General features: G+C 34.8%; 2 protein-coding genes across 4 annotated transcripts in view; one reads left to right on the top strand and one right to left on the bottom strand.

Moving 5' to 3' along the window:
- Nucleotides 1-14,247, top strand: part of lrrc1 (leucine rich repeat containing 1) — a 593,918-nt gene that overhangs the window by 481,270 nt on the left and 98,401 nt on the right. The window lies entirely within an intron of this gene.
- The window catches only part of col21a1 (collagen, type XXI, alpha 1), a 73,374-nt gene that overhangs the window by 39,769 nt on the left and 19,358 nt on the right, over nt 1-14,247 (bottom strand). For 2 of the 3 annotated variants that reach the window (XM_087278837.1, XM_087278836.1), the window contains exons 8-13: nt 13,878-13,961; nt 12,359-12,413; nt 9,376-9,429; nt 9,238-9,291; nt 5,858-5,911; nt 782-835 (exon numbers count right to left, since the gene is read on the bottom strand). In XM_087278837.1, coding sequence (XP_087134963.1) covers nt 782-835; nt 5,858-5,911; nt 9,238-9,291; nt 9,376-9,429; nt 12,359-12,361 — 219 coding nt within the window. In that variant the 5' untranslated portion in view covers nt 12,362-12,413; nt 13,878-13,961. Of the gene's footprint in view, nt 1-781; nt 836-5,857; nt 5,912-9,237; nt 9,292-9,375; nt 9,430-12,350; nt 12,414-13,877; nt 13,962-14,247 lie in introns of all 3 variants that reach the window. The other variant, XM_087278835.1, reaches the window with a different exon arrangement.

The following is a 14,247-nucleotide window of genomic DNA, read 5'->3' as shown; positions in this document are numbered from 1 at the left end:
TTCCAGCAGCAGGGGGCGCTGTTAGTAGCTGAAGGCCGATTCACCCTGCTTTGACTGAACTCTTGGAATTTCTAGTTTATTTAATCCTAAAGATCTGAGTGAGGTTTGTATTCAGTGAGCAAATCTGTAATGAATTGAGCTCCTATACATTACTTTAATAATACTAACAGTAACAATAGCTAGTAGCTATATATACGTTAAAGTCTATTCTGAATGTAACTGGGAGCCAGTGTAAAGACTTGAGGACATGCTGTGATGTGCTCTGATTTCCTGGTTCTGGTCAGAATCCTGGCTGCAGCAAGGTACAACTTTTGCAAAGGTACAAAACTGTTGCTTAAGGAGCATTATTTGTACCACCGTGTACCTTTTTTCATGAGAGTGTAGTAGAACGACTTGACTTGTGAAATCTATTGTTACTTTTATCAACATCATCTAGCTGAACACAAAGTACATCATGTTTCAATCCAAGATGATATCAATACTTTTCAGGACCGGGATTTATTTCCTAACTAATATCACGCAGGGAACGCTCCAGCAGTTCATTAGCTGTTATTCCAGACGGATTACAGATATGAGGTTGGCTAGGAAAACGGAGAGCCTGTGCAAAAGCCTCTGTTTACACAAAGAGTCTCAGAACAAGACTACAAAGCATTACTGCTCAACGTTCGTCTCAACCGACATAAGAAAACTGTTTTGAGGACTGCAAGAGCTGGATATAAAAACAACGAGAAGCTTTATGCTCTGTTTGGAGTTTATAAAATGAAGCAGAAAATTTTAATACCGTTTGCCCATCTTTTCCTGGTGGTCCTTGTATGCCTTGATTACCAGCGGACCCCTAAGGAGAAAGCAAACAATCATTAAGGTTAAAAAAACAATGGTTGAAATTAAATAATACACTGTAAAAAGTGCTACACTCACAAAGTTGGTTCTATCTACTTTAAATAATTGCAATCTAGTTAATTTTATTTGTTTTATTCCAAAAAAATTAAATTTGCTTCCTCTTTACTTAAAATATATCAGTTTTTATATAACTGTATATTTTGAATAAAACTAATGCAATTTATTTGAGTAGATTTTTTTACGTGGTTATTGTGTAGAATAAATGTTATAAAAGTGAGTTGACACAGACAATTTATTAGAGCAGCTGTCGATGTGGGCAGGTGTTCATAAAACGTGATTTTAATAGTTTGGCGTGACTCCTTTTTCATTGCCCGGGATTTAGCAGGCAGACGCAGCTTCTGCAATGGTCGACATTAACTGCTCCCAGCAGCGGATCTGATTAACACGGTAAGTTGCAAATTTAGCCGAATGATTATTGTAAAGTCATGCAAAACTGCTGTCTTCGCTAGGCAGGTGAGGTTTTTAGCTTTGTAAATTGTACTGTAGCCTCAGGTATGTTAACAGTTAGACTGCTCTCACATGGAAAGCTAAGTTGGCTAACGCTAACCAACGCTAGTTTATGCTAACGATTAAAAGTGATATTATTGAGAAAAAATAGTGAAAGTAGTTTTAAAACACTTAGTAGGTATAACTAACGTTGCAGAACCGATTAACAAGGTCACTGGTGGGCGGTCGGGGTGTGGGGGTTCAGTTTGCTAGCGCTAACTTAGCTAAAGTTAGCTCACCTAAGTTATAGCAGCACATTAAGGATGGATATTAAATGCAGAAACGTATGCAACAGTTAAGTAGTGTGTGTTTAACGTAAGAGAAAGTATAACTTAAAGTTTGTGTTTTAGAGATTTAGTCCATAAGTTTTTTAATGCTGCATAGTGAATAAATTACAGATTTACAATTTATTTTAACTTAAATTACATTTACTACTGATGTTTACAGAACCATTTAAATTGTTTGCACCTCATTCTAAAATGCATGTTCTTGGTCTTTAGATACCAAAGTGATTTTGTTACCTGTGGATCTTCAAACTTCACATCCAGGTAAGAAAAACATTAGATACAACTACAGCTATAATTATTTGCAGGCAAGTAAAACATTGGTAAAATTGCAAACAATAGTGGGCTCCATAGAATTAACTTACATTTGATATCTGAAGATTTTTTTTATGTGTGCAACAGTAAAAACAGTATAAAAATATCCTAATGCAGTTTCTTATTATCTGTCAGTCTTTCAATAAAGCTAACTGATAACACTGAATCACTGAACTGTCATTTGCCAGTGACATTTAATTGACTTTTTCTTCAAATTTAATGTAGCTTTAGCTAAAATTTAATGTAAACCTTAATGTAATGTGTAAAATGGCAATGTATTTATTTATTTATTTAATAAAATTTGTATTATGACGTGCAAAGTTTGGTGCAAAATGAAGATGACATTTAAATTATAGAACTTGTATTCTATAATTTTCATATAGCCATTTTCAAACAGTTTTAATATCTAAATTAAATACACATTCTTATGCTTTATAAGTTGCCAAAATAAACAAAAAATGTAATACCTAAATTTTAACAATTCTTTGATTGACAGGAAAACACAATGACATGCACTGTTACACTGAGTAAAATCACAGTTTTCTTTAAAATTTGATAACTAAAAACACCTGGAATAATGTAATTACACAACCTCTATAACCTTTTTTATTTTTTAAATAGAAGTTAGGTAATTTTAACTAAGGTAATTTTTAACTGATAAACTAAGGTGTTTCATCCATGCATCATTCTCACTGGACTTTTGTAACTTCACTTGTAGTTATTTCCTATTCAGTATTTAGCTATTTAATGTTGTTTGGTAGCAACCACCTGAACTCCTGTTTCTTTTTGTCTCTACCAATAGAGTTGTGAGGAATCAGAGGTGCATGCGGCTGCCCACGGGAAAAATTTGCCATCAGCCCAACACAGTTTGGATTATCATAGGACTGTCAGAGGTTTGCCAAACCTGTCAAATGCATGATGGCTCCTGTTTGGACTTACCGATGTCCTCGACTTCAAGTATCCATCAAAACTGTATACATTTGAGATATATTAGAGACTCTTTGTGGGACTGGACATTATGCATCCTAAATCTTTATCAAAATATGCAAATCTCCTCACTGAGTTGCCTTGGATGATTTCTCAATAGGATCTGGTATTATTAATGTTTTTATTTATGTATTGTGTATGTGTAGCCACATTAATGGCCTATTTTGTAGTCACTATTAAAAGGAACATCGATTGATATTGAATACATGTTATGGTCTTTAATCCATCTTCCCATTCTTATTTAATTGTTATTGACAGGAAAGTCTGTTTATCTGTTTTTACTAGTGTATATTGTGCTTACAATATAGAAACGAAGATTTATTTTCTGAGGTTACAGCCAGAAGTCAATTAAATTAGTTTTAAATGACATATGCATGGTTAATTTTATTTAGATCATTAAGTTCATAATACTTAATTAAAATGAGTACAGTCAACATATAGCAATGTATAAGTAAGTTAAGTTTAACAAAAAAAGTAAGTTTATCTGATTTGAGTAATTTTAGAAATATTAGTTGGCTCAACTTAATTTTATTGCATTTGTTTTAAGCAATGTTTTAGTGTTTAAAATACTTAAAAAAGGCTGGAAGTTGAATCAACCTAAAACGTCCGATGCAACCACTTGCCTCACTTTTTATAAGTTAGATCTAAGTAACATTTTTTACAGTGTAAGTGTGCTCTTACATTTAAAGTTCACAGTACAACAGAGAAACACTTCAAAATCACTTACAAAGCTACATGGATGCCAAACAAATAGGCAGCTGCAATCTTTCTTTCTTTCTTCCTTCCTTTCTTTCTTTCTTTCTTTCTTTCTAATGAAGTTTATATATTATTATTATTATTATTATTATTATTATTATAGAAGTATAGTCCGATTTTTTTGTAATTAGAAAAGAACAAAACATTATTAAAAATTATTAGAATTATTTAAAATAATTCTAATAATATTATAATAAATATTAGAATAGCTTAAAATGAAGACGCTGAAATATTGATGCATAAAATTGGCGTCGATTTTACCTGTAAGAGACGCAAAATTAGTTTTAGCGAATCAGAAATCAGTTCATGCACTGGCACGAGTTTACTGACGTCGGATTGGCTGCTGTGTCTTTGGAGGGCGGGGTTTGTGAGGCGTGCGTAAAGATGACGCAAGTTGTCAACGGTTTACGTTGACGCTAGCAGCCCCTGTGATGGGTCTTTAATCACTCATATGTAAGTCTTCCCATTATTTCACGATATTATACAGAAAATATAGTACTTGATTAAATATTATAATTATTAACTTTTATTATAAAATTGCTTTTAAGCGAACTGACGGTTATTGACCTCAAGTAGCATCCAGAATATTCACAATATTAAATGTTACAACATTTAAACATTAACGTACTGTATTTCTAGACTAAAACACCGAAGGATGGTCCAGACTTGTCCAAAAGAAAGCAACATGCTCACGAAGATGCAAACTCGCACGCCATGCAGGTAAACATCAGCAAACCACAAGCAACACATGGCTAACAACACATTAAATGGATCACTTATCTTGTTTACATCAAGCTTTTCTTCAATGATGCTATCTAGTATTAAATATTAAATAAATATTTAATAAATGTAAGCTTTAAGAAAGTTTAAATTCATAAGATTGCTTTGAGAAACTTTTTAAGGCTCATCGTTTTTAGTAAAGCATTTAATTTGTGATTTTCCAGTGCAACTTATTTAGTAATTTTGTTTTATTATTGTTTTACTGATTATTGTGGTGTGATTTATTACTGTGATTTTATGCAAGATTGTTAAGATTTTTTTTATTTATTCTTATTTTGTTTCTATACACTGTAGTGCTTTGAGTGTAAGAAGTGCATCATAAATAAAATATTATTAAATTAAGTATTATTATTATTATTAAATTTACATAAGAAATGTTAGAAACACCTAGCATACACACTATTGAATAACATTTAAACAGTGCTGTGTTTCTAGCCTCAAACATTGAATGATGGTAAATACTTGTTGTCTAGGAGAACTGAAGCCTGCTCATGAAGATGCAGACTCATCCGTCATGATAAGCAGAAGTACAGGTAAGCACCAAGTATCATAATTTTATTTTAATTCTATTTTATCTTAGTGTTTAGACTAATATACATGCATATGTTGGCCATTGAGTTCCCCCATGTTTTCAAAGTGTCATCATTTGTTGTAATTATTTTACTACATTGTGATAATGTCATGATATGATGATTTTGGGCAATGTTATAACTGTGGAGAACTGTAAAGCACCATAATTTCAAGAGGAGCACATTAAATGATTAATCGTGGCTGGTCTCTCATCTGCAATCATTGATAAACCAATCAGATTAATCCTAACCTAAATAGCCCATTACACCTTACTTTTATTAGGTACACCTGTCCAACTGCTTGTTAAAGCAAATTTCTAATCAGCCAATCACATGGCAGCAACTCAATGCATTTAGGCATGTAGACATGGTCAAGACGATCTGCAGTTCAAAGCGAGCATCAGAATTGGGAAGAAAGGGGATTTAAGTGACTTTAAACGTGGCATGGTTGTTGCTGCCAGACGGGCTGGTCTGAGTATTTCAGAAACTGCTGATCTACTGGGATTTTCACGCACAACCATCTCTAGGGTTTACAGAGAATGCTCTGAAAAAGAGGCAATATCAAGTGAGCGGCAGTTCTGTGGGTGCAAATGCCTTGTTGATGCCAGAGGTCAGAGGAGAATGGCCAGATTTCAAAGTCGCCAGTGTGTGTAAATGGAAAGATATTTTGAGCACCAATAATTAATTGTAACCCATTGTTCTACTATCAGCAACAAAGTTCAGTAAAATTATTTAATTTATATATTAAGTATAAAACAACACTTGAAACTTAAAACTGACCTTTTCACCTGTTTTACCAGGTGGCCCGGGTAAACCTGGAATACCTCTGTCACCCTAAAGACAAACACACACAAAAGATTTCAGTCATTTAAACGGAAATAGTTATACATCCACATGAATTAAGTTCATACATATGCTAAGTACAATCATCATTGCCAAAACACTCTTGTGACACAAAGTTTCTGAGAGACGTTGTCTGATTGGTTAGCAACCCTTAATGTGTTTATGTCTTTATTAAGATTTTCATTCGAATGTTTACTTTCACTGTTTCATTTAGGGAAACTCCTGTTCTCAGATAAATGAGTTATTTCTCTGAACTTTAATAATAAATAGGTGTATAAAATGCTGCCTGTCCAGACTGAAAGTCTTTGGTTGGAGGTAATGGGTGAAGTGCAGGAGAAACCAGGAGACGAGAAGACTGAGAAATGAGGAGACCAGGAGTCAGAGGCAACATCCAGGTGAGTTGTGATTAGATTTGAGTCAATGATGAATCAAAAACAGTGTTCACATGCAAGTTCGATAAACTGATTGAGTTTAAATGGATGCATTTTTGGTCCAGATTAGGAGACAACAAGAACGAGAAACTGTGCCTTGCTGCTTAACTTTACCAAGCCGTAAATTGCTCATTGTTATGGCCGAAACGAGTCACCTGGGTCAGATTATGAAGTGAGGACTGATGGGACATTATTCTGCTCCCCTTCACAGAGTGAATTTCAGAAGTACATGACATTTATGGCATTTCATTCTACAAAAACAGCAGCTTCAATTTACTTTCCATGCGTAATTATGCCATTTCTAAATCACTCAATCAACAACACTTGCATGTAGAGGTCTGCATTTCCGCGGCTGTCCCGCGGGCGCCGCAGGACCCGACCAGATTTCTGCGGCGCGGGAATAAATTTCCGAATAACTCACGGGAGCGGTCGGTAACAGGTTTAATTTGGGACGGGAGTGGGCTGTCTAGCAATATCGCGGATATTGCTAAGCGAATGAGAGAGAGAAAGAAAGCTTTGCCTGTGTGTGTGAGTGTGTGTGTGCTTGGTGCTTGTGTGTATGTTAGTGCGTGCGCGCGAATGAGAGAGAGAGAGAGAGAGAGATGTGTGTGTGTGTGTATATATATATATATATATATATATATATATATATATATATATATATATATATATATATATATATATATATATATATATATATATATATATATATATATATATATATACACATATACACACACACACACACACACACACACTCGGGCCAGTTCCGGCTAGATTCTCGCCTGCCGGAGACTTACCACTCGGCCCGGCTCCGGCTGCCGGACTCAGGCTGGATGCTCGTGGACTCACTGCCCGATTCCGGCCCGAATTTATCGGGTCAGATGCGGCGGCCGTAAGCGAGCCGACGCTGCCGCATCCGCGCCGGAATCGGCCCGAGAGTAATGTGCGCTGCGGCCTGGAGCTGGCGCGACTCAGTATTTATATACCTTTATATAAAACTTTTTGGTATTACATTGGTACTTGATACATGGTATTACAAGCCTTTGAGTTGATATAGCAGCAAACGCCTGTGTGTCTGCTTGGTGCTTGTGTGTGTGTTAGTGCGCGCGCGTATGAGAGAGAGAGAGAGCTTTGTCTGTGTTTGTGCTTGGTGCTGTGTGTGTGTTTATGGCTGTCTGGACTGTATAGCTGGGTGATTGTCGGTTTTGATCTCCCCCGCTGTTTAGCGGGATCGGGCGTGGCGGGCAGAAAACGGGGCTAAAACCTGGCGGGTGCGGGTGGGAGCGAGATTCAAAATTTAGTCCCGCGCAGATCTCTACTTGCATGTCCACTCCATTGGATTAGGAAAGGTCTACACCTATTATACATCTATTCAACTTCATTTGAATAGAGTTCACTTAGGCGTGCATTTCCCAAACATTGACTTAACACATGGCTGAACTATGATAGTACGACACATCAATTGGGAAAAGAACGATGTAGTGACAGACTACAGAGATGTAGTTTCTCTGTCACAGATCTGTCGTTAGATATAAGGTAAAACGTCCATAATGACGCTCTAAATGGTGTGAAATGACAACATCTTAAAAGGGAAAAAAACATAACTTTTTGTGCAAATTATATTGATTTACAAGCACACACATTTAAAAAAAATCTAATACTAGTTTTGGTAAAAACATGCACACGTTTAACATATTAATTGAAATGTATAAACGGCACATAAACTGCCTATGTTTCTTTTACAAATATTATTGAGAGTTTTCAGTATTCTATTCTAAAACATAAAACCACTTAGCTAACACGTATTCTAATCTCATATATAAATCATAATTGTTAATCGTTGTAATAGTAAGCTATTTATTAAGAAATGAAAAAAATCCTACTTAATAAAAATAATGATTATTATTATTTTTTTTATTATTATTAATTGGGATTTTGTTTATTTATATTTTTTTTATTTATTGTAAAAGTCCAAATTTGAATGTGTCAGATTGTAAATAAAGACTTTTACAAGTTGACACATGCAAACCACTGCAGAAATGTTCTAACCAGCACACCCATGTCATATAGTGATACAGTTCTTAACAAATAACCTGCTTTAAATTAAAACCATCAACGTATGCTATATATTTTTGTTTTCAGAAGCTTTGGAGACGTAAATTCCGCTTTTTAAAATTGGTCACCTACAGTATAGCTTTCGTCATGAGCCACGGCTGTGTAAAAATGCACTACAGATGCAATTGTCAATAAGAAGATCGCTGAAACAGAACTGTAAAAATACTTTGAAAGCAAATTACACCTAAGAGTGATGACTTTAAGGTTTTTTATTATTATTATTATTATTATTATTCCAAGTTTAATGCTGGACGTTCGAAAGGAATAGGGCATAAAGGATAACTGTGAATAAAACACAACCAGGGACTATGATTCCAACTACAGCTCTACAGGTGTAACTGCAAGCGTACAAGTGCCAAATCGATGCCAAATCGACAAACTATGCTTGTAACAACACAACTTGCAACCTCAGTTATCTAATGATGGTTTTCAGAAACGCACCCCTGATCGATTGAGTGTACATGAGGCCTTTTGAGTTGGATTAAATTGCTGGTGCATTTGCTAAAGGATTATTTGGTGGTGTGTAAATGTAGCTACGTAGATCAGTGGTTTTCATCCTGGAGATTGGTCGAGAATACCAACGCCTCTGCACATTTTGCATGCTCTCTTTACCTAACAAATCTCCCCAGTAGAAAGCTGCATGAACTAAACCATGTGTGACAATAAATGCAAATTGTGTGGGAATGAAGATCAGAACTGCCGATATTAATGTCTTTGCTGTATCATATAAATGCTTCATATGTTTTCATAATGAAAAACGCTCCTTACTGCTTCTCCAGGACTTCCCTTTTCCCCCTTATGTCCGTCAGCTCCACGTTGCCCCTGCCCGAACACAGATAAACAGCATGGTCAAGTGCAGCATGATGTTTGATAGGGAATGTCCATTTCTGAAGCATGCATCCATACCTCAATGCCAGGAGAGCCTTGAATGCCAGGACTTCCTCTAAATCCTGGCACACCCTTTAATGAAGAAATGACATCTCATATCAGTCTGACTCGCAGTCATGCAAATGTCATAGTCATTATAAAATAACAAAATCAAATTAGCATTACTCAATGTATTTCCCAGTCCAAAATGTGTTGAAATCAAAGCACACCTCAAAAAAAGAGCTTGCTAACTATATCTATCTATCTAAGGTCCCCCTTAGAGCTTGGTTAACATCACTCATACAGTGCAACGAATGATTGGTTAACATCACTCAAACAGTGGATGCCACCACATGTTTACTCAGTGACTTGTTTCAAAGATAAATAAGCACACTCAAAATTCAGATAAGTCAGGTTAACTCAATAGCAGATCTGGAGCATGTTCGATAAACCAAGCTTAGAGAATCAGCCAGGCTTATTTTGGTAAGTCAGGTTTATTAATAGCGGATTCGGTTTCATAAATCAAATTTACGATAGTTTAAGCTCAGTTACAATGGCAACTTATGCTGGGAAACTAGCCTGCTCCGAGGCAGGTTAACTCTCTGGCTAAGTCAAGTTCAAGCTTAATCAAAGTAATGTTAACATTCGCCTGCTGTGATTTACTGATTAAAACATTAGTCGCTTAATCGTAAACATATATACACCAATCATCTTTAAGAATAGAACGATAACACATTTAAATGAAAATAAGTTATATCAAACAAAACAAATACAAACTACAACATTTCAACTCATTTTTAAATGTTTATGTTGATTTTATGATTGATGTTGATTATGTTTTTATTTTTTAAAAGGGTTAAATATGAATTAACTATGCTGTTCTTGCTGTGAAAGGAAAACTAATTTTAACTTGCAATGGGGAAAAAGAGGTCATCTTGAATATTTGTGCCTCGAGTTTGCAATTTATTATTAGTTTGTGCAATCTGTACACGCCTACATGAACCATTTGTGCAGACTCCAGCTGGACGACGACACTAATGTCTTTGTTTTTTGAGCCATAAAATAAACCCCACTGGTTCTTGAAATTCAGACTTGATTTTGAATTAAAATTATTGTTGACGTGAGAATGTTGCATGATTCTCTGCTACATGTTTTCATGGGGAAGGTTTCAGTGCATCTGGCAGGACATGAGTTTTATTATAGTTTATCAAAGGCCACTCTGTTTATTTACACAGTAAGTCTTGCTGTGACTTGACCTTTACACGAATGTAGGTTAGAAAAAGGGTTTTCCCCAAATATGCCATACAGTACTTTGTTTGGTGCCCATTGACTTTTTTTTAGAAGCCATTTTAATAATTATTTTATAATATAAAATTAGTTTTTTCATTACTTACAAGTATTGTTGTTGTTTCTTTTTGTTTAGTTTGGAAAATGATGCCAAATGCCATATTTCCTTATGATTGTCATGATTGAATAGATTACCATTAATGACAAAAAGAGCAGTTTAAGTTTTTTTTTTTTTTTGCTCTTTTGTTTGTTGTTTGCTTTTAGTTTTATTGTAAATATATATATCCTTATATTTTGTATAATTTGTAAATGCAACAAGGTTATTGTTGTAAAATGTTTGTAAAATGTTTCAATATTTCAATGTGTACAAACTGAAAACAAAAAATAAAAATATTATGGTAAAATCAAAACATTTCACATTTCTTAAGCTTTATACAGTTTTCAGGTTGTTTAAATGTAGATTCAAGTAATTGTATAATGATAGTTTGTTCTGTAGACCATCGAAAAGAAATATATAGCTTAAAGAGGCAAATAATATTGACATTAAAATGGTGTTTAAAAAAATGTAAAACTGCTTTTATTCTAGGTAAAATAAAACAAATAAGACTTTCTCCAGAAGAAAAAATATTATCAGACATACTGTGAAAATGTCCTTGCTCTGTTAAACATCATCATTTGGGAAATATTTAAAAAAGATTAAAAAAAAATTCAAAGGGGGGCTAATAATTCTGACTTCAACTGTATGTATGTATATGTTTCTTTATCTAAACAGATTAAAGTATATATATATATATATATACAAATAACAGAGATCAAGATAATCTAATTCACAAAGGTTGACCTGGCCAAGAGGTCTGCAACACACGACTTATGAAATAATAATAATTATTATTATATTAATAATAAATAGAAAATTAAGATAATATAAAAATACAGTTTAGTTGCTCAGCTATACCACATTAAAATATTTTAAAAACACATACATTGAGAAATGGACTATTGTTTGTTAAAAAGGATAGAGCGAAACGATGTAATTGGAATGAGCTCAGACATTTTTAGTTCAGACTGAAGAGTATTCCAGGATGAGGTGGGCTGCATGACTGAAGGCTCGCTTCCCTATTTCAGTTCGAACCCCAGGAACAGTCAACATTTAATATTAATAACAAATATCTAAATTTTAATATGAAAACAAGATTATTTGCTTGCCCCTCTGAGTTGTGTTTGTTTTAAGGAAAACCTTGAAAGGAAAAATTTAAAGAGAGGTTAAAATATTTTTATATGTTTGGGCTGGAAACGAGACAAAGCAAGCTAAGAAAAGCCTTTTTCGCATTGTGATTCTGTAATTTTTGTACCCGAATACTGTTAAACTCTATAGAAAACTATCAAATAGTGCTATATTATACCCATATCGCAATATTTATCTCAGACAATTAAAATATTGCAATATCAGTTGTTTCCAATATCCTGCAGCCCTTCTTAAAATGATAAAAATCTTCGTCAATGCTTTTACACTTGTGGACAACATTTTATATTTGTTGTTATTACAGCAACCCAAAGAGCAGCAGCTTTAGATCCAAATGCCGCATATCACCAGAAATACCATCATGTACCCTAATACATACTGAAATGATAAGAATACCAGTTCTTAACGCATGTTCTGGAAACTTCACTGAACTCGACATGTGCTCACGTTAATTTGAGGTTGTATTAAACTGTGTAGTACTCACAGGCTTACCATCAGCACCAGCTGGACCAGGTTGACCCGGATCTCCCATTTTCCCCCGTTCTCCCTATAGCGAAGTGATTAAATGATCAATATAAATATACTGACATATTTTATTGCAAAATAATATTCTGTTACAAAATTGTGTGCTGTTGGGGTTGTGTTCATCCACCCTGAGTTGATTTTGAGGCTTAACTTGGCCACATGATTATTGATGACGCATTTTATTTTGACACATATTTTGGGAAAATGCTTTGGATTTTTATTTTTATTTTTTCCAAAAACTCAACAATACACTGTGGGCAAATTGACTACCCTTTTGTTATGCTGGGGGCTGTTTTTGCCCCAATTGACTTTTACTATATTGACGTTTTTTGATTGCAAAGCCATGACAGCGTACTGTATAATCATGGATTCTTGATTGTTGCTGGTTTTCCCTGTTGGGAAGGCTGTTTTTGCCCCATGGCGTCCACTTATGATAACGTTTTTTATTTCAAAGCCAAATAATCATGCATTCTTGATTGTTGATGGTTTTCCCTGTTGGAAAGAGGCAACATTTGTCATTTGTTACTGTTGAGCATCAGTTGCAGTGCAAAAAACTTTATATGGAGTAAAGTGTGAGTGTAAGAGAGACCTTTGTACCTTTACCTAGATACGTTTGAGAAAATAAAAAAAAACCTCAGCTTTCAGAACATAGTAAACATAGTAAGTGTATTTATGCACGCATTTTACTAGCCATAAACCATTTTGCACAGGCCTATCTAAAATAAAGTGTTAATGCTGCAAACTGATGATCAACAGTAAAAAATGACAAATGTTGCCTCTTTCCAACCAGCAACAAGCAAGAATGCATGATTATTTGGATTTACAATCAAAAATGTTATTATAAGTGGACGTCATGGGGCAAAAACAGCCACAAACATAACGAAAGAGTTGTCAGTTTGAACAATACACAAGGGTTAACTACCTGTAAATATGGAAGTACATCCCGGACAATGTTCAAATGCAATTGCAAATAGGATTTTTCCATATGTGGACACATAAATTGTGTCATAATCGAAATGCAATGCAAATCACGCATTACCGTTTGCATTTCCGCTTTCGTGAACGCGCAGTGACTGCCACATTTCAAATGAAAAAGCAAAGTCCATTTGCAAATGCATTTCCCATGTCAAGCTAAATCCTTCACCAATTGATGCTAATTAAATATATATATAAATAAATAAATTAAATTGATTTAGCACCATTATTTAATATCAATTATAGTACAGCCGTGTACTAAAGCTCTTAAATGAGCACATGCAGTTAAAAGATCCGTCTCTCAACATATTTGGGAATGTTGTTCATTTTACGGTGATCACCTGCTGAAAAGCAGCATGTGTTTTCAAGCACAGGCTTGACCTTATAAATTTCAAACTTGCCTTTTTGTGACTTTTACGTGCAGTGCAATGGCTTTTGATGCGATGAAGAGATTATAGAAGCTATTCTGCTGTATAGACGCACTAAAGGGCTGTGGGACAGGCTATTTTACCGTCATTCCTGGGGTACCGGGTGGCCCTGGTGGGCATATGCAGGGCTCAGGGGTTGGATCGATGTCTCCTGGTCCATTAGCACACTGAAAAAACAAACCAAAATGATTTACTATGCTGCATCTCATAAAGCATCACATGTCATTTTATCTTTATGTTAAAACTAAATTCTGTGACAAAACAGCATACAGCTTCTCTTTATTGCTAGTATATTTGTTATTCATTCAGCTGTACAGCCTAGTATCTGAAATATCGAAATGTAATGGAGAGAAAGACAACAAAAACTGTTAAAGCTCTTTCATAGCACCAGTGGCGTTGCGAGGGAGGGGCTTTGGGGTCCTTGATGTATAGTCTAAAGCCCCTGATCTTTTG

The sequence above is a fragment of the Danio rerio genome, chromosome 13 (assembly GCF_052040795.2).
Source record: "Danio rerio strain M-AB ecotype USA chromosome 13, GRCz13ab, whole genome shotgun sequence".
Lineage (NCBI taxonomy): Eukaryota > Metazoa > Chordata > Actinopteri > Cypriniformes > Danionidae > Danio > Danio rerio.
This window is presented reverse-complemented; position numbering and strand designations above follow the sequence as displayed.